This window comes from Ostrinia nubilalis, chromosome 9 (assembly GCF_963855985.1).
Source record: "Ostrinia nubilalis chromosome 9, ilOstNubi1.1, whole genome shotgun sequence".
NCBI classification, from domain to species: domain Eukaryota; kingdom Metazoa; phylum Arthropoda; class Insecta; order Lepidoptera; family Crambidae; genus Ostrinia; species Ostrinia nubilalis.
Genome location: NC_087096.1, coordinates 16,128,094 through 16,155,353, shown reverse-complemented (window position 1 = coordinate 16,155,353; position 27,260 = coordinate 16,128,094). Strand labels below are relative to the sequence as shown.

At 36.3% G+C, this 27,260-nt stretch overlaps 2 protein-coding genes across 2 annotated transcripts in view; both read left to right on the top strand.

The window, feature by feature from the left end:
• The window catches only part of LOC135074746 (uncharacterized), a 113,226-nt gene that overhangs the window by 69,021 nt on the left and 16,945 nt on the right, over nt 1-27,260 (top strand). The window lies entirely within an intron of this gene.
• Nucleotides 10,011-10,829, top strand: LOC135074777 (uncharacterized). Its single transcript, XM_063969160.1, has one exon. The coding sequence runs from the start codon at nt 10,011-10,013 to the stop codon at nt 10,827-10,829; it is 819 nt and encodes a 272-aa protein (XP_063825230.1).

The window sequence follows — 27,260 nt, the reverse complement described above, 5'->3', positions numbered from 1 at the left end:
TGCATGCCATTTTGTTAGTTGGTTACAGAACTATACCAAAAGACATCGAAAATTTTGCCTCCGAAGAAATACCCATCCGTTATACGTTCCTTACACGGAATCTTCTGAATATTTATGGGTTTCGAGCAAACATAATTAAAAGTTTCACGCTCTCGCTTAGAAGTTTAGCGCTGTTCTCAAAAACCTTATTAACCCTATTATTGCTGAAAATTCTTAAGGTTCAGTCAAACCAACGCGATCACTAGCGATCAGCCGGCGTGCAGCGATGGTGATCAGACTTAAATGCATTGATCGCCATCGCTGCACGCCGGCTGATCGCGTGTGATCGCGTTGGTTTGGCTGAACCTTAACTAAATTCAATTATGTAACGCTTAATCATCTACAACGCTACATCAGACTTACTTTACTATTGCAAAATATCACATTAAAACTACATAAATGCCATCGTTGTTTAGCTTCAGTGATCTTAGAAGCACCTACTTGTATTTACCCTAAAAATAGTCAAAAACTTTGTCACAATTAAACACCGTATTTATTGTTCCGTATACCTACTAAAAGACAAAATGAACTTACCATGGTAATATTTAAAAAATGCATATAAATAAAATAGAGCCCGATTCTGGCCACTGAAAAAATCTAAATAGAAAATCTAAAGCCTTACTATTAATTGTGCAAGGTAAAGGATCTTTACCTTGATAATTTTTCAATATTTTCTAGTGGAGAGATCTGAAAATTCAGCCCAGCTTGGAAAGTCCATTTTTCTATACCAGCAATAGCAATATTGGAGATATCATGAAAGATTATCCCGTCAGGAAGGCAACCCGGAGGGCGATTGATCGGCTCTCTGAAACTAGCGCTAATGTGTTTAGAAAGTTTTATGTACCTCGTAGCGGTGGTATATGGCCCAATTGTCTATAAGCTTTCTTAAGATCAAGTTGTGGTATATAAAGTACAAATTACATTATAGGTTCAACAAAAACTTTTGGTATACTTGGCATTTTAGTTTTTCAAGTAAGTAGCTTCTGTTAATCGTGTAAATAAACCTATCGTAAGAATAATTTACACTTTCGCCCTGTACATCATTTTCGATTAGGTGCCAAGAGGTCCCAAGTGAAAAAAAAACTTCGTCCTTTTTCCTAATTACCTATATCTTATTGCAAATAATCATCACTGTTCGTGGCATGTTTTGACAGCATGAGATCTAGAATTCTCTGTATTTGCTGAACTTCATATAACTAGAAATCAAAACAATCAATTTGAAGATTATAAATAACTTGAAAAAATCGAACTGCCTAAGGCGGGAATTGAACCCACGATCTTCCGCTTGCCGGGCGACACTGGATGAACCCGTCGAAATTTTCAAGTGTATGTAATACGCTGTTACGGCCAGAGTTTGTTTCATCAATGTTGGGTATTCTAACCAATTCTGAATCCGGAAATGTGGGCATTAAATATTATTTATTATCAGATCTGTTAAGTTTATGACAGTTGCCAGCAGCCAGGTGTGCTCAACAAGTTGCTGCACTGGCTCGCCGCCAGCTTATCACAACTTTACAATTGCCTCTCAGCTTCAATGGCAACATTGAAATAACTTTGCTGTCTACACAGTTGATGGTATCTTTTGATGAGTTTTGTTGTGCTGAGTTAAGATGGCTTCGATAGAGTGCTTTAAATGGAAAGAAGTTAAGTGTCATTGAAATCAAACTGTAGGTAATGGAAGCTTCCAGGGCTGACTAAAGAGTATTTGGTTCACTGCTGGCATTGTTAGTAATGGTACGCTCGACGACTGTCAAATCTTGGCTTTATACAACCAAATTACAGCTCTTAAAACAGAGGTTAGATGCAGCATAAAGCTTATCAGGCTTATAAATTCTGGAAAAAAAAAGAAATTCTCCTACATAAGGCACTTCAATTACCGCTGAATACATTAAAAACGTAACGGAAAAGCTCTTGACCTGCATCTCACCTGAAGGAAAGTGTAAACAGGTCGTCAAGTGAAAACGAGCTTCACCTGGAATCCTTACACAGGAACTGGGTATTATGGGTCATTCCACCGGCCAAGAAAATCACGTGTCCGGGGCCAAAAAGTACCCGAATATCATAATATTTTAGTAACAAATATTTTTATCTAATAGTATAACTTTGGTTCTTGTTGTTAAACCACAGAGATAGTTAATAATAGTCAATTAAGTAATTAAAAAAAAATCGTAAGTCGTCAAAAATTGATTACCACGGCGTGTCCGCGCTCCCGATTTCAGAACAAATTTGCTCGTATAAATTAATCCGTTATTATTACCGCTTTCAATGCTTATGTAATCGATTACTGATTAAATAAACATTGATAAATTAAATACGATATAACTATATCACTAAAAGGTTTTGTAAAATAACTATTTGAAGTTGTGTCCGGGCGTTAACCGTGATTACCCCGACACGTCGCTAATGTGCGCCTACGTCCCTAGCTACGCAATTTAGAAACGAGCTCTATCCTCCCCCGTGAACCTTTAGTGGTGGCCTCCGTAACGAGGTGTCCGGTAATGCGACTCGTCGCAAGATTTCGGAGTTATCGAGATAAGAATATGATTACCCAGACCTTGGTTCAGTGCACGGTTGATTACTCTATCCTGTTTTTTTAGGTTTCTTTACATGGAAAGTTTTTGAGAATGTACAGGAATAATGGTCCATGTAACCGCATTTTTGTGTATTAAAACATTTGGGATTCAACTTACAGATTGGGCAGGGCTCAGGATAAACCTTAATTTTTTGACTACCCCGACCTTGATTACCCCGACTTTTGTCACCGGGTAATCAATAGAACTGTAATTTCAAATTCAAATTCAAATTCAAAATCTTTATTGCATTCTATGTTGTACATATTAGGTCTTAAACAATATATTATTATTGTATAGTCTCAAACATAGACCCGGTTTGGGCACAGCAACATTGTGTTTTACAAACATTTATTTATTAATTCGGCATGCATTAGTGTTAGTAATTTCAGAAATATTGAAAAATCTTAATTTTAACTGGAAGTAGGTATTTGATGTCATAATTTTAAAGATGTCAAGTTCACGATGTCAATTTACAATGTCAATATTTTATTTAATAATAGGTATGTTCAATATATAACAGAATTTACGTGGAAGTTTGCTAAAATTATACAATATTGAGTACACAGTCATACACTTAATAATAATATTCATGTCTAAAACAAAGATAATAAAAATATAAATTAAAAATAATTGCATAATGTTATGGAATTGTAGTATAATGTCAATAATAAAAATTCATAAAATTTGTATAAATTGTATAAATTGGGTAGATACCACTATATCAGAGTTTATCTTTAAAATAATCTTCCAATTTATAATAGCATTTTTGTAATAGCAAATTTTTTAGGAGGAGTTCAAATTTTTTATCATTGATTTCTGCCTTTATATTTTGTGACAAGTGATTGTAAATTTTAATCGACATGACGTTTGGGCTCTGACTATGTAGATGTAGTTTAGATTCCGGGATAGTCAGTTTATGTTTATCACGTGGAACGTATCGGCGATGTGGTTGATCTATTACTTTTGTCGTAAACTTTGGATACTTCCGTACGAACTTACACTGCTCTAAGATGTATATCGACGCTAATGTTAGTATTTTATACTCCTTGAAGTAAGGTTCACAACTCACACGGTCTTTGATGTTTGCAATGACTCGGATGCATTTTTTTTGTAGGATAAAGAGGTCGTTTACTTCGGTACTATTTCCCCACAGTATAATTCCGTAGCGAAGCCACCCGTATGCATAGGCGTAGTAAGCTGATAAGGCCGTCTTTATATCAGTTGTTTTTTTTAGCTCTTTTAGTCCGTAGATAAAAGATGATAATTTTGAATGCAGTTTTTTTACATGTTCTTTCCAATTTATGTGCGAGTCAATATTCAAACCTAAAAAGTTGAAAGTGTTTACCATTTCAATTTTCAAATCTTTGTAAATAAAGTTAATTGGCAATTCCTTTTTTTTAATTTTTTTTAATTAAATTCATTTTACTAATGAATGACTAACTAAATAACGTTTAATAAGCAAAAATAACCATTTACTAATATGAAATCCTGTTAATACATATTATTAATGATAATAATATCTTATCCTATCTTCCGCCCTACCGGTGTAACAGTCGCCACCACCACGCCTGAGCCTCTGTGGGACCTTAGACACTCTACTCCACCTAGGCTGCTCGACGTCAACGTTAACCCACCAACCCGCGACGAAGTGACCAAGGCTATCCTGTCTCTCAAAATTGGCAATACCCCTGGACTCGACTTTATCACCGCAGAAATGCTGAAAGCCGATGTAAACTCCGCCGTCGACGTCCTGACACCTGTCGCCGAAAACATCTGGATGGAAGAGGAACTCCCAGATGACTGGCATAAGGGGCTTCTAATTATTGTGCCGAAAAAAGGGTAAAGCAAGGGTATCAGTATCGAAAGACCCAAGAGATGCGATCTGGTGTGAGGAATTGCACACCGTTGGTGCAGAGGCTGTGGAACGAGTCCACAATTTCACTTACCTCGGGAGCATCGTGTCAGAGCCTGGAGGTACCGAAAAGGACATCATTTCGCGCATTGCCAAGGCCAGAGCTACCTTCGCACAACTTTGAGCCGTATGGCAATTACGGAAATTGACCCACGCAAGATCAAAATATTCGGGACCAACGTCAAATCAGTTCTGCTCTATGGGTGTGAAACGTGGAAGGCCACTAAGCTTATCTCGCACCAGCTGCAGATCTTCATCAGCCGCTGTATTCGCCGAACTCTCCAAAATCTCCAAACGCCAAACTTTTGGAACGCTGCTACGAAATACCGATCGGCCAGCAGATCAAACGCAGCAAGTGGAACTGGATCGGCCACACTCTCCGAAGGGACCCCGATAATATCCCCAAGCAGGCTCTAGATTGGAACCCCCAGGGAAAATGCAAACGTGGTCGCGCCAAAAAAAACATAGCGGCGCACTGTAGCAGACGAGGCGAAGAAGATCGGCAAGACATGGAGCGAGATCAAACGCGAAGCTCAAGACCGAATGCGATGGAGGACTGTTGAGTTGTGGACGCCTTCTGTCCCATATAGGAGACATAGGACATTGAGTCACTAATATTATATGTATAAGCGAAAGTTTTTTACTCTTTAACGCAACAACTACTTAACAGATATTGTTGAAACTTTACAATACTGTCGTTTATACATCAGAATAACAAATGGCTAGTTTTAATAACATTTATTTCACCATAACTTAAAAAAACCTTAGAAAATAAAATATTTTGTTTTATTTTTGATTACTCTGACTCCCAACTTTGATTACCCCGACCATGAAAATTTTGATGTCACATAACTTTTTATTAAAAATACAATATAAAAAATATGCACGTAACAATGTCTATTTTGAAATGTTTTACCTAAACTTACTCTAAATTCAAAAATAAAAAAGGTCGGGGTAATCAACTAAATAATCCAGACCCGGAGAAATACCCTTATACATCTAACTGCTGAATCACAAGAATACTGTTTACCTCTTTTTCTCAAGCACACAAGTATCACGACTCGTTTATAAGTCATGACTCAGATATATCATTCACGAGCACCTTTAGCTGTTTGCCATTCCATCTCGAGCTTCACCCAATCTCGGATAATTTACGGCGGTCTTTATTCTGCAAGCGACCGTAAAGCTTATTTTAGGATGCGGATGAGACAACTCAACACCTGCAAATTGTTGTGTTTCTTCACGAGTATCATTGTTTGGTGTTTGGTGTCACGATCTGAGTGAGATGTCTTGATTTTTTGAGATTCTTAACCCAAATGCTTGAGGCGTCATATTGTCGAACACATTTAACGTGGCGAGACCTTGGATTAGGTCGCTTTTTTACTCAAATCCTAAAGACGATCTCAGTGATATGTCTTGATTTTTGAGATTCTTAACCCATTAACCCAAATGCTTGAGGCGTCATATTGTCGAACACATTTAACGTGACAATCTTTTGATTAGGTCTCTTTTTTACTCAAAACCTTCTCGGGGTCTCTACGGTTTGTGTAATCATATGTAGCCATTTAATTACATTGGTGATGTATACGTCTATGTCCAAAGATATTAACGAATCGTCAGGTCCATGATAATGTCCTAGTTCCTCTTTTATTAAAAATCTCTGGAAAAATGTACAAATTAAATTGCGATCTTCAAATCGTCCGACCTACCTTGCGGATTCTGATTTCATTAGCGGAATTTCTCATTTAATATATTGGAGGAAAAGTGGCCTATCAGGGCTAAAGGAAGTTTCCAATTCTCTTGATAGCGATTGCCGTAATCGCATTAGTCGTCGTGGAAACAAAGTGCTGGGCTCGAGATTGCTAATGAAGGTCCCGTAATGGCACTTGATGCCTTGATAAGCCCTCGGCCTTCTTTGTGGCTGGGAAAGATTAACACATCGTTTAGCAAGACCTTAGGGTAACCAGATCTTTTTTCGTGCTTCCTCAAACATAGGGCTTGTAGTCAATTTGAGCAATATTGTTTCTTTCACTGATTTTAAAGTGTTACCTCGAAATAAATATATTACCACTCTTAACTGAACCTAAGATAGCCAGTATCTTTACGCGGGGTTAAATAGGTCGTAAAAAAGCATAAACCTTCTGGTGCAGTTGGGAAATTAAACTGAATAGAATAATAACTACAAAATGTCATGGGAGAATCTCACTCCCATGAATATTAATTATAATTTATCACCATTATCTTCATCATTTCAGCCATAGGACGTTCACTGCTAAACATAGGCATATTATCAAATTATCATTTTTTTAGAAGACCCATTGTTTTGTACATCATTTAAATTGGAAAGCAAAAACAACAGATATATTTTTAGAAACGTAGTAGTATCTCCATTTCTAAGACCTGAATAAGCTGATATTGTTAAAATATTTACAAACCCGTCTCAAGAGGATGTCTTAAAGCCTTTCTGTGATTACATAAGTCCTGACTCGTAAATTTAGCCTGAAATTAATTATTAGGCCGGATAAGGTAAGGTATCAAATAACCTGGAGTCTGTACTGTAAACTTACATTTATTTAGACTGAAATTATGAATAAGCCCTACATCTACATTTTGCTTACATTTGCATAATTAATCTAAGACTTTATGAATGCCTACGACGAGTTATTTACCTAACAACATGCCTGTAAAGCAAAAATAAAATTTGTTTGAGTTATGGTGGCAGTAGTTACTATCATAGCTTAAAGAAGTAATACTTTTAAAGAGAGTTAATTATATGCAGATGCAATACAATGACACGCCTTTATTTAAAATATTTTTATGATAGCAAGTGAACCTCTAGAAAAATTAATACCAGAGATAAGTAAATAGAATAAGACAACTGAACACTCGCAAAAGCAAATTCAAAACTCCTGTTGCAGCCGGTAAAAGTTAATTATCGCGTTCACCGAAGTGAAGTGAATTGCGGCGTTCGTGGCAATTGCGAAGCTCGCAAGCTCTTAGGAGCTTCACAAGCAAGTTTCACTACATTTGACTACACCACGTCTATGTACGGGGAACAAAGTTGGCCCCAGTATGGAGCCTTGGGGGACGCCTTATGTTATTCGAAGTGGAATTGCGGCGTGGAGAGGGCGTATGAATGGATACATTATTAAAGTTAAATTGCGTACAGTGTCTCACTTAGTGGCTTAGAAATTGTGTTAATAAAAATGCTGGTTCGGTGAATATCAATTTCTCATTCTAGGTCGTAGTTGAAATAACGTTAAAAAAAACAGTGAATATGTTCAGCAGTGTCAACCATAATCAACGGGAAACTTTGTTAACGAAGCTTTTTATACGAATTAGAAGTAAAATAACAGCATTATTCCCAGACTTATTAATTTGACCTTAGAGTGAAATATTTACCTTCCCCCGGGCATAACTGTGGGCATTATTGACTTATTTTTATCCCCCCGCCTCTGACCAATGGCATTCCCGGGGAATTCCCTGAATATTTTAACACCAACTTGGGACTCGCTATGCGGTCCGATCTTAGGGTTGTCAATTGTCAATGATATCTTTTCAAGATTTCTTTGAGTCGCCTATTCTGAAAATGACACGTATTTACCCACTTAAAGGCACGTAAGCGATAATAAATGAGAAGTGCTTATAAATATCACCTTCCTGTCAATTTTGATTAAAGGAGAGTAATCTAGAGTTCCAGACTTCAGAAACCTTTTAAATTTCATTTTTAAGCACCATATTGCCCTTTGGGCGATTGGATGGAACAGCTTCACCAAATTCACGAAAGAAAAAAGCCTTTTTTAGCCATTCTCAAAATGCTAATCTGCCAAGCAAATATTAGTTCCTGACATAATGAATTTGGGTATTATTTCTGTTACAAATCTTAAAAGTATATTTTTCTGAATACAGTTTCGCGGCAACCCTAGTTGCGCTCTGCTGATTCTGTAATGCCCGCTATTTATCTAAGAAGTTGTTTGTGAGATAATTCGGTTTACTATTAATGTGTACTTACCTAACACAGATACTGCATGTGGCTTTTTCATTTATGTATTTTCATGCCTCTCCATTTGATTCTCCTTAGAAGTAGAAACAGAACAGTATCGTTTTCGCAACTCTGCCGGCTACATTACATTTCATCATTGTTCCATTAGCTAAAAATCTGGGATACATTATATTCCTGATAATAATTAAATTGGAAGATATTACTTTACCCGCAGTATGACACAATGCCACATAGGGCTCAAAAACTGAACTCCGATAAACGTTACTTCGACATTACGTTACTCCGAGACTATTAAATGTGTAGACATGATTTTACTTCGACACTACACTACTCAGACAAAGGATATTCGCCTTTGTATGAGTAGTGTAGTGTCGAATAGAATTTTGGATGTTTGGCTTTGATAAACACTTGAAAATCTAAAGTCTAACTAAAGGGTAATTTTCACGAGTTGCTACAAAGTCTATCTAGTTTTAATTTCAGTTGATTGTTGAGTTAATACATTTGGTAAATATTTTTTTAATTTACTGCAAGTTTAATTAAGCAATATTTTCATTCTTACGAATGATTTTCTAATGAAAAACCAACATTATTTAACTTTGCTCCTTGAGAATAATTTCACTTTTGTTCTTGGTGAAAGTAAATCAACGAGGAATAATGTATTACCATTGTATATGGTTTACATAATAACTTACTCACTTATTACTGGAACTACTTACTTTGCGATAGTTTACTCTAAGTTTAGATACCGTTATAGTAAGGTACGTTTCGATGTTAGTGTTATAATAATAATAGTTAACTAAAGTTTAGCTTAGACTTAGTTTATCTACATCAATCGTGTTATTATTAGTAACTAGACCATTCATACAAATACGGAAATATTGAGAGAAGTTATGTTTCACTAGAAACGCATCGCTGGTCTTTCATACCAAAACCATTTTATTGTCTTGGCGAATCTTTTGAACCTAATTGTCTAAGTAAATACTTCCATAGTAATAAATGTTGCTGATGTCAACTGCAGGATTCGAACTGTTAAATTAGATACACAACCATAATAATGCTAACCCTAGCTAGACAAAGTGACATTAATGACAATTTTAATTGCGAAATCGCTTCGCTCGGTCTTTCTTTATGTAACTACATCCCTCGGTGAAGCGATCGTGAAATTGAGTCTGTCACGGATGTTACTCAATCTAAGGAGGTTACCTGCGCTTGATTTCAGCAATGAGTTGAGATCGCATTAAGCATAAAAACAGAAACAACGATAATCGCGCGATTGCTGGGCAGTTCTCGTACTTTTACATTAAACAGTGACCGAGCGGTTGCCGCCTCGGTGCCTCGCCAATGAGAACCGTCCAGAAGCCGCGCGGTTATCGCGCGTGTCTGAACCAGGCCTAGGTCTGCGGCACGGGCACGGGTCGGGCGCCGGAGCGGCCCGCGCCCGCGCCGGTGTCCTCACTCACCCGTGCCCGTGCTTGCAGGTGCCATGCACGCGGTCGGCCTGCACTCCGCGCTCGCCATCCGGCGCGAGCGCAAGCGCCGCGCAGAGCAGCAGCGCGCCAAGGAGCGCCGCTACTCGCTCCAGTCCTCCGAGTCCGGCGTCACCTCGCCGCATTGCTCCACCGGCTCCCTCGAGCGGCGCCGCTTCAAGAAAACCCGCACCACCGACAATGAGGTCGTCTCCTCCGTCGGCATGCTCCATCTTGGAGTCGTCTTCCTCGTCCTTGGCCTGTTTCTGATCGCCTCGGGCTGGCTCCCCGATGACGTCACCTCCTGGAGCAACATCGGCTCCGTCAGCTGGTTCAACGAACTCGTCTGCTCCGGCCTCTTCGCTCTGGGCGTCGGCATATTCCTCATCGCGCTCCATAAATACCTCACCAAGAGCGAGGAGGACGCTCTGGAGGACTACGTCCAGAGGCAACTGACGAGGTCTCGGTCTGGACATAGACTGGAAAGGGACGCGGAGACCGGTGGGATGCACACTAAGCACACGAGACGAGCGCGGGCGAGCGAAGTCTTGCCCCCAGACACGATCACCGAGACCTACACCGAGCCGCCCCCTGACCGAGCTCACGGGTTTGTCAATGCTCTCGCGCTGAACGGCGATGCTCTGCGAGATTCGCCACTGGAGCAAATTGCTGAGGAGGAGATCTCTGTCGCTTCGGAGAATGACAGGAGACTGGGCAGATTCAACAAAGACACGTACTCGACGCCGTCGGTGGCCCCGAGCCTAAGCCCCGGCTCGCCGTCCGACACCAGGGAGCTCCTCGCGGACGGACGCTACATGATCATGTCGCGGATGTGAGCAGGCTAAATTTCGACAAATCATTGATTCCGAACTGTTTCCAACCCTGATTGCCATTCCGGTCGAGTGCCGAGGCATTTGTCTTATCGACCTCCGCGTGGGGAATACCTAATTGAAACGCTCGTCTTAGTTTGTTGCCTGCCGTTTCATTTGAAACTCTAAGCGATAAGTTCGGGATCAGTGAATTGCCGAAACCCCTGCATCTTCGTCTTCGTCTTTATGTGAGTGACTAATGGTGAAAGTGAATTGAACTCTAAATCTATTGTGATCGGGAGTGTTTTCGCGGTTGTTTGACGCCTACAAGTATTCGTATCTTTCAAACGTTCCGCTACTTCGTTATCTCTAAGAGTGAGCTTAGGCTTCGTCGGCGGTGTCTCAATGGACGTTTTATTTGAGTTTTCGAAACGCTTCTATATTTTAACAGGCGGACCAACTCTTCGGTAGATTTTAGCAGTAAGATACACGTCACATTTATAATTGCAACCGCAATATGTGTGTGCACTATTCCATTTCGACGATGTAGTTCTCTGGTTTGTGACGTCCATCTTTAATCTCGAATTCCAATGGTTGCAATAATAAATGAGATGTCGTCGTGTATATTTAATTAATTAATTACGATTGACATTCCGTGTGTATTGGCTTGAGACTGATTGTTATATACTGTTCTTGTATCTAAACATTTTGTAAGTACGATATTAATTACTGTTCGTTTGACCTGTCTGTTAACTTCACTTTTTTACACATACGTGGATTTATCTATAATTGTTTTACATACCTTGTCTACAAAAGTTTTGACCGAAGGTTTCAAAATTAAAGCAAGATCTTTACCTGTATCAGTTTTAAGTTATTGTATACTTTACGAATACTACACAGAATCGTGCCAAAAGTTTGAAATGGCAATAATTTTGTAAACTTTCTTACCGATTTCAAATATTTCATAATTGACGTTACCTTTCGTACTTACTTTGATAATTCAGAACTTTTACAGTGTTAATTTTATGTTACTTTGATGTTTTGCTTGATTGTTATCTCTATGAGGATTTTAAAATTAAGTTGTCTCTAGCATTTTATGATATTCTTACCGTTTAACGTTTTAATTTTATTTGAGGCTGTGAATATTATTCCCACAAGACTAACAGTCAAACGAGATGTCAAATTATATGTATGTATACTAACATGATATTATTAAGCTTTCACAAAGACACGAGCTTAGCTTCACGATGCTCAAATTTTCATTGTTTGTTTCACCCCATTTAAATTTCTCTTCTACTTGTAATTTTAGCGGAGATTTTATCTCCGCTTTATCTCCTTCTCTTCTACATATTAGAGGACATGGTAAACTTGAGGATTGTATCTACTTATTTAAAATAACTATTTATTACTAATTTTAGCTCTTAAAGCCTCATTGTGACATCAGGGTTGTGAAAATCCACGCGATTACCTTTATTTATTATCTTTTAAGTATTTTTCAATGTGATCTTTAAAATTATGTTTAATTATGTATGTTGTCAAATATTTGTCCCAGCAAATCAATCATTCTTCTTCGAATTATCTTAATGAATCCAAAATGATTATTAGTTGGTTGTATTTTAGTTATTTTATAGTAGGATGATATCCTCAATGTTACACATATTAATTAAAGGTAACATAATGGTTATCAAATATGTGCAAAGCATTTTTGTGAAGTGTTGAAAACCAAGATAATCAAATCAATGAAAAATTCTGCCTTGTAGAAATCGTGGGTAGAGAAAGGCTAACTTTTCTTGGTAAATGTGGGTTACACTGAAAATGAATCTGAAGTTAAAGAATTACATTCCTTTCTATATTTAGCTAGAATTCCTTTTTAGTGGAAAAAGCCAGACTGAGTCAGTAACTATAAATATATGAACTACAGTTAAAGGTTAGCTATACACGGCTAATGTTATGGATCTACAACAAAGTTATACGCTTTTAACCCTATTACTATGACTAGGTTCTGAGTCATACAACCTTTGACATCATATGTATGTGTAGACTGACTATGAATCTTCCCTCAGCTATATCATAGTTTTTAATTTTCAAAGCATTCAGCAACACCTTTTAATAAAAGTGGCATTACGTAAGTTTCCTAAAAAGGTCTCGAATATTTCAGTACTTTTCCATAAAAAAGTCTAACAACGTAAAAGTATAATGACCTAACGTAACATTTAAAAAAGTTTTAAACGTGTTTCCATTAAAATTGTGTGTAATTTAGTGAATTTATTACCACAATTTCCATCTATATTGTTGAACCATAACTAAAAATTTTAATTGGCATCGAAACTTAAATTATTTTGCTGAAATATTTTGGCCTGGATTGTTGATATCTTAATTGAAATCTGGGTTGCATTGTATTGACTAATTGACTCCATAACAAGCGTTCAGTTACGAGTGGTCTGGCTGTTCAGTCCAGGCTAGATCGTAATTATTTGCGGTGGAACAATGGCTCTGTAACGAAGCCATTAAGACCAAAGCACTGGCATTAACTTTGATTAAACGAATAACTAGCTGGCAAGAACTATTCGGGCTATGAAAGATGTTATGGCTCTTTTATTTGGTTTTTGGAATTTAGTGCTGGAAAAACCTTGATTCAGTAAAGAATGCTATAACTAACTAACTGTAACTGAAATCATAAACTTCAACGCACAGTTAAAACTAAAGAGCTAATATTGGGAATATGAAGTTATTTTATAACGTAACCATCTGAAAGTGCTTTAAAAAAGAGACGAACAAAGCCTTCGGCAAAAAGTTGTCTAGATGGATTGAACCTTTGGAAAATGGAAGCTGGAAATAATAAGCTTACATGCCAAAGCTTTCCTAAAATAAAAGAGAGAAAAGGTTTTAGGCAAAGCTTCGTATTATTTTATTTTAATATACATTTTATTTGTTAGTAATTTAATTACTTTAGTCAACTACCAACAAGTTTACCAAGTCCCCTAAGTATTTTTTGATCTCTAAACATAGTCCTAGCGTAAGTGCTGTCTATAAAACATTGCCTTATTAAGAAACTGTTTCACGAGTATTGTATAACGTAATAGCACAATTTTTGTCGATAATTTACTATAATCATAAGATTGTGTTGGGAAAATAACAAGATTTCCGCAGTTAGAAATGTGAAATATTTATAGATTGTTTTATCCATGAAGACGCGCCCCACTATTTTTTGGTGAAGGGAAGCGCGGGGTGCGGAGAGTTCGATCCGAGCAATCCGAGTGTCATTATTGTAGTGTGCGTGTGCACTCATGGATAATTTTAGCGTGTACCGATAACACTCAAACATTAGCGGAAGAATGGTGGGGCGCATCTTCGTGGATGAAACGATCTATAAAGTAAAATGTAGCACGATGGGTGGATGACAATTGTACAAATACAGTATGATAATAACTTAAGTTAAAAACTGTTTGCTGTGACTTAAGTAGTTACTATGTAAGAGTCTATACTCAGAAATATTGGTAGAGTTAATTAACACAAAATGTTTCAAAAGAGTTTCTAGCTCGGTCTGAGCCTTTGAGGTTTTAAGTAATTCTTAAAATTCTCAAGAATAATATTTGGCCGAAAATCAAAACATTGATTAATGGTTCAAAGTAGTAAAGACAATGTAAACCTTCCAAAATCGATAAGTAAGTAACATGCATCTACTATTTTATAAGGCCTACTAAACGCAGTATAGACCTTTTTATCCAAGAAAACGCGCCACACCGTTAATGTTTGTGTGTTATCTGTACACACTAAATTATCCATGAGTGCATACGCACACAACAATAATGACGCTCGGATTGCTCGGATCAAACTCACTCACTCACTCTGATCTATAGCAGTTGAATTATGAATAAACCAGTTACCTGTAAAGAGAGAGAAACTTTCTGATATTTTTCCAACACTACCATAGTTTGTACCTTGATGTCTAGAACGAGCTAGCTTGTGAGTGTCTAATCTACGTGTAACGGTGAATCTATGGAGCGAGTCGCGTTCGTCACGGAATTGTATAACAGTCCTAACTTAAATTTAAATTATAATAACACATTTTAAAATAACTAACTCTAAAATTTAGAATTTTTAACAATAGTTATGTAATCTTTTTAAAGAACCGACTTTTTGAATATCGTTTGAAGCCGCTCTCGTGGTACGAAATGCATTCATTGGATTTACTATATTAGTATTTATTGAAAATGGTTGATATATTAAATTAGATTTTAAAATTTTACTCAATAAGTATATTTCATAAATGGTCAGTACTTAAAATTTGTGAAGTTGGTGAAAACCTTGTCAACATTTTACAGATTTCTAGTATTGAAATTAATAAATATTATTCATTCATTGGATTGGACTGTTAAAATACATAAAGGCATATTCACACTGAGCGGAAATGAAAAAATAGTGCCCAGAAATAAATGATACAGGGTGTACTGCACAGAAATATAATAGAAAATGTCTGTGTTTGCCTATGTAGAGTGCAAATTGACTAGAAAAATAAAACATGAACATGGTGTTGTACTAGAGTCATTTTTGCTAAATGTGGATTTGTCTCAATTTGAAGAATTACTGGCTGGACGAAAACTTGTACTATAGTGTATATTAATGTTGAATTGAAGTAATTATAGTCTAGATTTCCTCGAAATACAAAGATTGGTGAAGAGAAAAGATGTCATTTGCACGTGGATCTTTTCTTTGCAATATCTAGACTATTAAAAGAAAAAAAAATACAATGATCAAGAATCGTTCAGCCAATAACTCCGGTAGCCGACTGTATCTGCACTATAGCGCAAATAATAGTGAGTGCACACTTTGATTATGAAATTTCTTGTGCCTATACTACTTTTGTACTTAGGTGTAGACTTAAGTATATTAAGGCATATGTAAATACGTCACCCGTCTGTAGATCTCATCCTTGTCTACTCGTAAGAAAGCCTTCATGAATACCTTCCATACATAATATTAACCAAGAGGCTGACTCTCTGATACTTCGATAATTCGTCGGTTAAATAGTCCATAGAGTAATTTATTCAAATTCAAAACAGATTAATAATAAATTTTGTTGTTCAATTACTTGATTCGGAGATGCCGACTAACAATATTTCCAAAACTACAGGGTGTTAGGTAAATGGGTATATGAGCCGACACTAGCCCATGTTAACATGGTCATATAAATGGTATGGTGAAGTCAGAAATTTGATATCATCATTTTATTTTTTTAAATTTTCATACAAAATAAATTTTATAAAATCCGATTTATATGAAAATTAAAATAATTAAAATGAAGATATCAATTTTCTGACTTCACCTTACCATTTATGTGACCATGTTAACATGGGCTAGTGTCCGCTCATATACCCATTTACCTAACACCCTGTATATCTGGCACAAGCTATTCGTGAAATTTATCTTATCTTGTAAATTAATTAATCAAAACTGTATTAAAGTTATTTTAGTAGAAGTATAAATAAGTTGGAATAATAGTTTGAGATATTTTAGTCTGGAACCTCCGAACCAAGTCCTTTGTCTACCAAAATTTAGTGAGCCTCTTGACCTGACTTGTGATCCATACCAAAGCGATTTTATTAAGTAACAATGAAATACAGTCGATCAACTAAGGAACAAAAGTGAAATTATTATAAAGAAGGCTACGTCGCTTGATGCTGAGCTTTCTGACATTGAGAACTTCTGTGATGAACGGAATCTAAACTAAAACTATCATTTTGAGTAGATGTATAATTTCGGTGTGTTAAGATTAATGTTTATTAAAGTTTTGGTGTCGTGCGCTCAAACGTGGTAGATATACTTTTTTATGCAGTTTCGATGTCGTGAAAACATTTTTATGAACGCTTTTGCGCATTTTTGAACTATACACTCGTAATGCATTGCACTTTGTCGTGATTAGCTATATTTCAATTTTTTATAATATCACAATTTCATAACAAATCTGTATTAATTAGTGAAAATTTTCGTTTAAAATATTTAATTCGACGTTATTGGAAGTCTAGAAACTTTAATCTTAACATTTGTAAACACATTCCAAATACTAGGCAAAAATACTGTTACAATTTTTAAATTTTTATCTTTTTAAAGTTTCATATATTTAATAGATTTCGTACTGTAGGGACACAAGCATACAGAAAATATATAATGGTTGCCAAATATTAATAATCACACATCGTAAACTTTATATTACATCCATCAGTAAAATTAAATTTTCTTAACACTCGGTATGGATGTGTCCTTATATTGGAAAATAAATAATATACTTACTACGTTAGAAAAAAATAACTCAATTATTTAGAAACAGTGTTTTATTATTCTTAAGACTACAAACTTACTATGAGAGAAATATTAGAAAAATTTTATAAATTTTGAATACATTCGATATTAATTTAATAAAATATTCCGTACAAATGTTAAAATAAATTTAAAAAGTTCCAATTTCATAGAATTCGTTCTCTTATAGAAAGTTGGATACAATTCATCATTCCATATTAGGCATAAATATTTTGTTTCACTCAATTTATGACACTTATTAATTAAATAAATTTAAATTCTAAATTAATTGTAAGACTTTTCTTTTTAGACAGTACTCCTTACATAGGTATTCATATAAATAAATAGATTTAGTAATTGTTTAAAGGAAACATTTCCACAGTGTCGCTTAAAGCTACTTTATACATATAGGAGCTTTTTTCAAAAGCTTTGCCAACTGAAAGTTTGGCGTTGCAACTATCGTTATCTATTACCATTACCAATAATTTTAACCGGTACAAATGCTGTATCCGCTGGCTGGAATAGCGCCCCCAGAGATCCGCAGAGCCGTCGCGGCCTCCTCCGAGAAATCGGCCATGCTGAGTGACACACGGTACCCACTTTTCAATTACGACCCTGTGCCTCAAAGGCTAAAAAGCCGAAGCAATTTCGTAAAAAGTGTGTCCCCTCTCCTTCATGACGATCGGTCAAATTAAAGAGAGATGCAGGTTATGGCGCGAGAGAGCTGATCTCCCCTGCCCTTTTGTCCCCATGTCTAAGAGTCCTCCACCTGGACATGAGCTCCCCTGGCTTACCTGGAAGTCTTTAAATAGACTTCGGACGCAGGTTGGCCGTAGTAGGGACAATCTGGTCAGGTGGGGATTCTTGAATGGCTTAAAAATGGAGTGCAGGTGCGGTTTTGTTCCCCAGTCGATGAAGCACCTGATGTCATGCCCTGAGTAACCAAGCAACTGCACTCAGGAGGATTTGATGAGTGCTACTGACAACGCCACTCTTGTGGCGGAGTTTTGGGCTAACACTGTGTAGGTTTGTTGTCGACAAGAAAAGAAGAAGAAGAATATTTTTTAAAGCACATTATTCTAAAAGAAAAATCCCATCAAAAACAATACTTGTAAAAAAAACCAAGTCTCGCAACTCAGTTGTTCTACGGTAAAAAGTTGTGAGATCCATGTAATACCAAGTCCAGGCCAGGAAATCTTTAACGTTTTACATAAATTATTGACTTGGCCATCGCACTAAATAATTTAATTTACACGTGTTTTCATGCGATGGCCAAGTCAATATATTTATGTAAAACGTTAAAGATTTCCTGGCCTGGACTTGGTATTACATGGATCTCACAACTTTTTACCGTAGAACAACTGAGTTGCGAGACTTGGTTTTTTTTACAAGTATTGTTTTTGATGGGATCTCATTTCTTTTTGTATTTTGTAGACAGCAGTTATGTATCTAGAAAACTGGACCGAAATTGAAAAATTTTACTCGACTTGGCGGTTGCACTACCGTGCCCCCAAATCTCATTTCTTTTTGTATTTTGTAGACAGCAGTTATGTATCTAGAAAACTGGACCGAAATTGAAAAATTTTACTCGACTTGGCGGTTGCACTACCGTGCCCCCAAATATTTTAGTTTTTCCTTGATTCATACACCAAACACTACTTATATTCCAAATTTGAAGCTTCTAGGTCTGCTAGAAGTGCCTTAGAATTTTGATGATCGGTGAGTCAGTCAGTGAGTCAGTGAGTGACAAAATTAAGTAACTTTGACCCGTTATAATTCTTGAACTACTGGTTCAAATTGAATGAAATTTTAAATATACCGTGTCTTTACAATGCCTGCATAGCTAATGAAAATTCAGCCTTCTAGTTTTATCCACAACGAAGTTACAGGCGGTCGAAAATGGCCTGAATTGCTTCGAGAAAAGGATGGTACGGCCGTGCCGCTTTTTTGCTCGACTTGGTGGGGGCACTGCCGTGCCCCCAGATATCACTTTGGTCTTACAAACTCATTATACTCGTAAGCTTTGAATCAACAGTAATCTGAGATAGATAAAAAGTAAGTCAATTGATGAGGTTTACCTTATCATTTTTAGCTCACCTTTCTCAACTTTGGAATAAATAAAGATTAACCTTGATATAAAAATAAATCAGATATCCTTGAAAATTATACGCTCCTGGTACAAAACCTCGCCTTGGATGCACCGATGCACGTTAATCGTCGATTAGACCGCTTTTAATAGCGATTCAAGGTTATTATAGTTGCCATGGAAGAACGCCAATTTCTTAATCTGTCGTTAAACGGTTCTCCAAATATATACAAACTAATTTCAATTGCTGTGCTGTGTGTGTGGATATTTTGGCATTATAACCCATGTATCAATCACAGTATCAAATTGGGATCTGAAATTATTTAACGAAATAAATAATACACCACCTCTATGGTCTAGTGGTAAGACCACCTGCTTCAGACGCAGAGGTCCCGGGTTCGTTTCCGAGTGGGGGCAGATTTTTCTGTTCGGTTTGGTTGTTGTTCAGTTCGGTTGTTCTAAGTCCGCCTGACTAGCTAACACCATCTTACCTAAGTCTGTCGCCATAACAACAATGTTAACAGCATTGTTGTGTTCCGCCAGTTAGAGGTAAGATAGGTAGCCAGTTCCTCCGTGGTTGAGGATTCCGGGTGAAGCTCGCTTCCACCTTCGGCCTGATCGTCACTTATCGTGAGATACAGGCCAAGAGATTCCTCGTTGTGGATAAAAAATATATTGGAATTCTATTATGCCAAACACCACACTACATAGGTACATATTGTAAATATAACTATTATTGGATGGACATAAACCCAAACTAAGTAGAGCTTACTATGGGTACCAGACAACGGATTTAAACTCGTACATACTCGTACTAAGCGCAAAAATATTGTAAAACCTTAAGTTGGCAACATTTTCTCGCCTAAACCGCTTATCTGCTTAGATCTGGAAAAGGACATAAATAAATCTTAAAAGGGACCAGAGAGGGGAAGTTGTACGAATTTTTTGGTGTTAGCTACATATATGTATTACTGCCATACAAAAGTATTTATCTAGTCTAGAGAAATTGATACTATTGGAGAAGGTAAGTATTATCTCCCAACTCAATTTTTAGACGAAACTAAAATTAGAGTCGGAGGTGTCTTATCTAGACAGAAGATAGCATGTCAAGCCAAGTTCAATTAATAGGTCACCTAGAAGCCTATTGTAGGTTTTTAGGCGATTTATACAATACATTTGGCTGAAACGAACGAACGATACAATACATACAGGTTGTGTCGTAAATAGTGGTCCAAAGCAAAGGGGTCGATATGTTACGGTTAATGTGATAAATTGAAAATTATTAATAATAACCGGCTATTATGAATAATTACCGACAGTCGTGGTAAAAGTGATAAATTAATCACATTTAATAGTGATTATTAATTAATTCAACCTTAGTACTAACAAATTGCATAAAAGAGAACAACATCTTGTGTACGTGCTCGTGTACAGCCAAACTTTTGAACGTTTTGATATCATAATATTAATATAATTTGGCATAGTGAGTTTGGAAAGTTTCTTGCATAATATTACTTTTCCATGATGCCTGTAACATAATATTTTGTTTTAAAGTGAAAAATAGGTTAAGGTGCGGCGGGGGTGGCCCTTGGGCCACCCCTAAGCCGCCTATTTAGTTTTATACACACATAAATGACCTCATATTAATCACATTTACCAAATCATGCGGTAATTATTCATAATAACCGGCGATTATTCATAATTTTCAGATTTATCACTTTGACCGTAACAGATACACTGAGGTACCACAGTATTTAAAAAAAAATTCAAGGTTGTTCAAAAAATATATTTTTTTAAATTGGTACCTTGCGTTACAAATTTGATTACATTTATGTATTAACTAAGGATTCCAGTATTTTTTTTTACAAACTGAATTTTAATAAACAAGTTTGTTTCGAAATTCAATATTCACTACTAGCAAATTTTTACTTTTTGAACACCCTTTAACATAATAATTATATTTTTTTAAATACTGGTATGTGGTACCTCAGTGTACAGTGTATCGTCGACCCTTTTGCTTTAGACCACTAGGTTATTTAATTTACGTCACAACCGTGTATAATGAGTTTATTATTATTACTTGTATTGTTTCAATCCTAGTCACCTAGAAGCCTAAATATGATGAATATTGATGATAACATTTTAAAACTTTTATAATTGACTTGGTTGTTATGAATTTCTTTTTCAATTTCCCACTTTAAACAACCTCGGTTTCATTCAAATCAAAATTCAAACCACTGATAACACTCAAAGGAAAACCTTTTCGAAATTGATATTGCTTTTAAATTCGACCTGACAGAGGTCAACCGTTACAAAAGATATCAAAGAAACCTTCTGATTTTGTGACAATGTTTATTGGGACTGCCACGAGGCAGAAAATTTGGATAGATATTAAAATTCGATTTGTTTGTTTATTTCTAAAACAAATTAAAAAGATATGAAGTCTTATGATGAGAACTTTGCTCTTAGAATACGTATTTCAAAATTTTCCATTGAATCTCTGGAAATTAAAACGAATCTGATTCTATTTCTGAGGAGACTTCGTAGAAGTTAGAAAACATTTAAAGGAATAATAGATATCTTTTGGTTTAAAAGACTGTATAAAATTTAGCAGACTATAAATCAATTACGACGACATGACTTCTCTATTATAAATTATGATTGTAGAATGTTGATAGTTAGGAGGTTTCTAAAATGAAATTAATAGTTCGAAATACATATATCCAGCCAGAAGTAACACTCAAATACGAGTTCGCTCTTGAAAATCAGAGATCGAAGATACCAAATTAAGATAGTCGATTTCTTCAAGTGAGAAATAATGTTCCAGACATTATTTAATACTCTATTCTTAATTCGCTCTACAAGGACAGCCAGAAGGTCGTATCCTCAAATGTGCTCCAAGGGTGTAGTGTTCACAAGGCTAAGGCTTCCGTCTAGACGACGCGACGGAGTAGTTAAGTTAAGAGATAAGCAAGGAAACGAATACGAATGCTACGATACTTAAGGCTGATCAACTAATGCTTAGAATACACTAGCTATGCTAAAATATCTTATTATGGCTTTAGTGCCGGTAAAGACACGAATAGCCATGCTAAAATATCGTATGATAGTTTTAGTGCCGGTAATGCGATCTATTCCGCGCACTATTAAGTTAATTTTAAATACCACTAGCTTTTGACCGCGACTTCTCCCGAATGAATTTCTGTCTCTGCAGAAAATCATTTTTACCGTATGGCTACCAAAAACCAGGATAAAATCACTACCCTATTCATTTTCCTGACCCTAAAGCTATCTTTGTAAAGCCTGGTCCGTGAGCACGTAGAATCCCGTCCAATGACCCCAAGCTATTCATCCTTATCGCTCGCGCGTAATTATATTGCTGTCGCGACTGTGCGACGCGCGCCCGCAGTGAGTGTGCGAGCGCGACAGCAACATGACGGGATTCTACGTGCTCACGGACCAGGCTTTACCAATGTTCCAAAATGGTCCCCAGCTCAGCATCAGCGTAATAAGTTGTGCCAGGATACTGATCTGAGTATCAGTGATAGTTACTGAGAATGAGTATTAGTAGGTAATTTTATTCTGAGTTGCACCACCTTACTTTAACCGTAACTATTACGATAACCGGTGTTTGACTTTTGACATTTGTTAAAGTTAAAATAAGATGGTGCAATCCACCCTTAGTGTGTGATGAAATCAATCCAGAAATGTTGCAAGCCTATACAAAATACTCTGTGACAATCACTCACAAAAATATGTAGAGTTCGGTGTGACAGTGCCTATGTATATCGTAGATAAGCTAAGCTATGTTAGCTTCTCTCGCACTGTGCTGTGAGCTTAATCGTAAACATTTGCCTTAGAATAGGAATCAAGAAGCTCTTTGGAAATATTTTATGTTCGGAAACCGTCTTTACAGTTCAGTGATCGAAGCCTTATTGCTTTGAGATCTAGAATGTGAAACATTTTTTGCTATTCTTAGTATGATATAAACTATAGCAACTTTCAAATGAGCACGATTTTGATAGAGCATGAGACAAAGAAAAGTAGTAGGTAGTGGATTGATCAATAAGGCATTGATACAAAGTACATAAAGGTCACACAATGTAAATTTTATTAGTTACAACATGCTTTACAATGAGTGTGTAAAAGTATGTACCCATTATACGTACCTACACAATTTATTTTCATTAAAAATTAAAAGGACATTAGAAAGAGCGGATAGTATTTTGTTCTTAGCCTCAACATATAATCATTTTTTTTAAGTTTAACACAATAAAAATCTCTTAAAATTTCAATCGTTAATAACATTAAGTACATCGTTGCAACGTAGAGCCCGTTTAAATTCTTAAGCTGCTATTACGGTCCTGCGTTAAAAGATTCAAAAGGCATTTCTAATTACACAAAGTGGATAGAAATTGCGGAGAGCTCTAGAACAAAGCTGGGTTTGGAGCGCGGATATGCATATCCAACATAGATTAAGACTGACAGCTTGAAAACTTAGGCAGAGAATGAAAATGCAAGAACCTAGCGTGCGAAACTCGCATTTTACGAAATAGTTATTCTATTAATTATTTATACATAAATCTATACTATACTAATATTATAAAGAAAAGAGGTAAAGTTTGTGTGTTTGTATATTTGTTAAATTGTAAGGGGTAATCTCGGGATCTACTGAACCGATTTTTAAAATTCTTTCACCAATAGAAAGCCACATTATTGCTGAGTGTCAAAAACCGAAAAATTCACCACGGGCGAAGCCGCGGGCGGAAAGCTAGTAAATCATACAAAAACAGTTAAGCTGTGTTGCACTATCTTACTTTAACCTTGGCTAACGTCAAAAATCTGTCAAAGTCCATACAAACTACACCAGTGTTTGTCATAGTTACGGTTAATGTAAGTCGGTGCAACTCAGTCTTAGAATCTAGGGCAGGTTAGTTAATATGTTATTGAGTAACGAATTTAACTAAATCGTTAAAATGATTTTTTTTCAAAACAAACTAATCAAAAGAATACAACAGAATATCACACATATTACCTACAATACGTACGTGGCGGAGTTTATTAATATGACGGCTGAAGAACATACAAACGTAATAAAACTTTCTTACCACAGTCCGGACGAAAAAGGTCATGTCAGTCTAACACTATTTTGTCCCAAGGATGCAACTGCATCTGGAATTATCAAAAGAAAAAGAAGCTACAGCATTTTAATTGACATGAAATGCATGAAGCTTATCTGTATTTTTTTCCAGAATACAAATAATATGCACAATACATTACGTCTGATTGTTTTCCACAAGTTTAGCCCTCTGTCGCCATATTCTTTGCCGACGCTTCAGTCCCTAGATCTACATATCTGACCTAGATGCGGTATTTTGCTAGAGCAGGACAGGAAACCGGCGACGTGACTGGATCACCGTTTTTGTTTGTTTATGTAAACTGCGGTTTACGCTGCAGTGTAAACTGGGCCTTACGATACGTACTGCAGTGTACACCCAACTTTATGTAGAGCGAGCAGAGTGCACTACGGTGTAGTAAATAAAGATGTTTTATTGAGTGCCTCTAGCTAGCATATACAACTTTCGTCTTCGAATCGTTTGCGTATTCGACAAAATTCGATACTCAATCTTCGAATTAAACGATAACGTGACAATTTTGATTCTCAAAATAAGTTTCGTGCAACCAGTTCTCATACTAAGGGTGGGTTGCACCATCTTACTTTGACTTTGACAAACGTCAAAAATCTGTCAAACTCCGTACAAAAAGCACCGGATATCGCCATAGTTACCGTTAAAGTTAGGTGGTGCAACTCAGCCTTAGTTCACTTTACAACACGTTAAAAGGGCGCTGTTGTAGTTTTCGTAATCTTTTGATGGCGATTCAAATACGCAAACGATTCGAACTCGAAAGTTTTTCGTGCTAGCCGTACTGGCTTTGTTGCGAAAAATATTTCTGTAGTAAAATCACTCTGGTAACAAGTTGCTACGAGTGTTTCAAAATTTAAATGCAATGGTCTTATGTTTGGATCCGGTAAATGGAAGCAAATCCTTCACGTAAAGCTCAGGAAATTCATGAAATGTAAATTGGCTTTGTCTGTTCTTAGTCTAAACTAAACTAATAGACAATGGAAGCAGCTCTTGTACGAATTTCAGCAGATACATTACATCAAGTAAGTTCTTTAAATTGTTTGGTACCTACTTATAAACACTGTTTCTTACTACGAGACCTAAATCCTGTTAAGCAGAGTTATCTGACAAAATTTTGACTTCTTGATATGTAAGGAATTTCAAAATTTAAACGTCTCAAAACATTTTGAGTAGGATCTCTTCAGAGCACTTGCACGACCCAAATAAAGCTTTTCCCGCTACCACTTCAGGACAACACATCTGCTGCCTTTAAAAATGCCTGTAAAATGCTAATACAGGTAACAATACAATAAATAAAGACAAATGTCAAGAATGCCTCCAATAATAAGTATAACCTCTGCAAAGAGCTGCAGGTCTGGAATTTGGAATGCAATTATCCCAGCCCGCGGGATCCCGGGATTCCTCCAGACTTCGTTTAAATTACAAATATCGGAATGGGAGAATGCTGAGACATTTTTGTCTGGCAGTCTATTAAGGGATGAACTGAAAATCTCAATGTAACGAAGACGTTTTGTTTCGACTGTACGAATATCTCTGTAATTTGACTGAGAGATGGTACCTAAATGACAGTAGTAACACAGTCTTTTTGATTTTTATTTTCAAAGATTGCTTTATCATATTATCGCATAAGTTAAGTGGACAGAATACTAACTAACTTTAGCATCTTCCTAGTCTTTAGTCTAAGAAATGTAGATGCAAAAAAAAATTTACCAGGCGGTGCGAGAACTAACGCGATCTTACGATACTTCCTTTCGAGGGTTGGAAATTTAAACTTTAGAGGATCCCTCTAATTCTCTACCCTCTTGAAATTTCAAGTCTCCCATACTACTTGTGAGTCGGGTAAAGTCTTTTTAGCTAAATTTTAGCTAATTCTGTTTTTTTAAACAAAGCAGAAACATACTTGAATTTGGGTACGAAGAAAAATGGTGACGTAGTAAAACCACCGTATCGCGTTTCGACATTCGTCTGATATTATAAAATTAAAGCGCTTTCCTCCTGGTACTTGGAAAATGCATAAAGACCTGTTTTAATTAAAACGTTCATTTTCAAATGAAAGAGGAAAGGTAAAGAGCGCCATTCGTAGAAATAAACATGCTAACCGCTCAAAAACGTTTTGCCTTTTTTGCAAAATACGTTGGAAAATGTAAATATCATGACGATTAATTATGTAGAAACTTGTAAATATTAAAACATATTTGACTGCTTGTCTTGTCCTAAATTTTTAAAGTAATCGTGTAGTTAAAGTTTACCTAATGCTCTTTTTTCATCATCTTGAACGTGAAAGTTCTTTGGTCAGTCAAAATAAATCTTAATAACGAGAAAAACATCTATGTATACTTACATTTAAATATACATTCTAAAAAATACAACATTAAGAATTAACCAAATTGATATGGGACCAACTCAAGTTTCAATCATCTCTACTGTTAGCTACTTTAAAACCTAGTAATATTGCTCTGTTTAAATAATGAATCTTGAAAGAATGAAAGAACAATGTTTCTGCATTGCTCAGCAAATTACTCGAGTATTTTGATCTCTTGTTGAGCTTACAATTCCAGAGCTTTAAATAAATAATGTCGACTGAGTGGAATTTACTCCAGTGTTCATAGATTGCAAGAGAAAATGGAGAAAAGCAACACAATAGTTAGTTTTTAGACTTATCCCGGGACACGCGTAAATTTTAGTTTGTATAACCGCTGTAAGTCCACGATATGTTTTATCCGTTGTAATATAATGTGACCCTAAGGAACTCTTTACATCCAGAAAAAGTATTATAAGGTATCGTAAATTTTCTTTCACCATTTATATCAAGTTTACGTAATTCTCGCGTCTCTGCAACTTTTTGTGTCTGGAAAAAGCTGTCTTATGAAAAAATCAAGCAAGCTGCACGCAAGGCTAGTCAGGAGACAAATAAATGGCATATTTTTG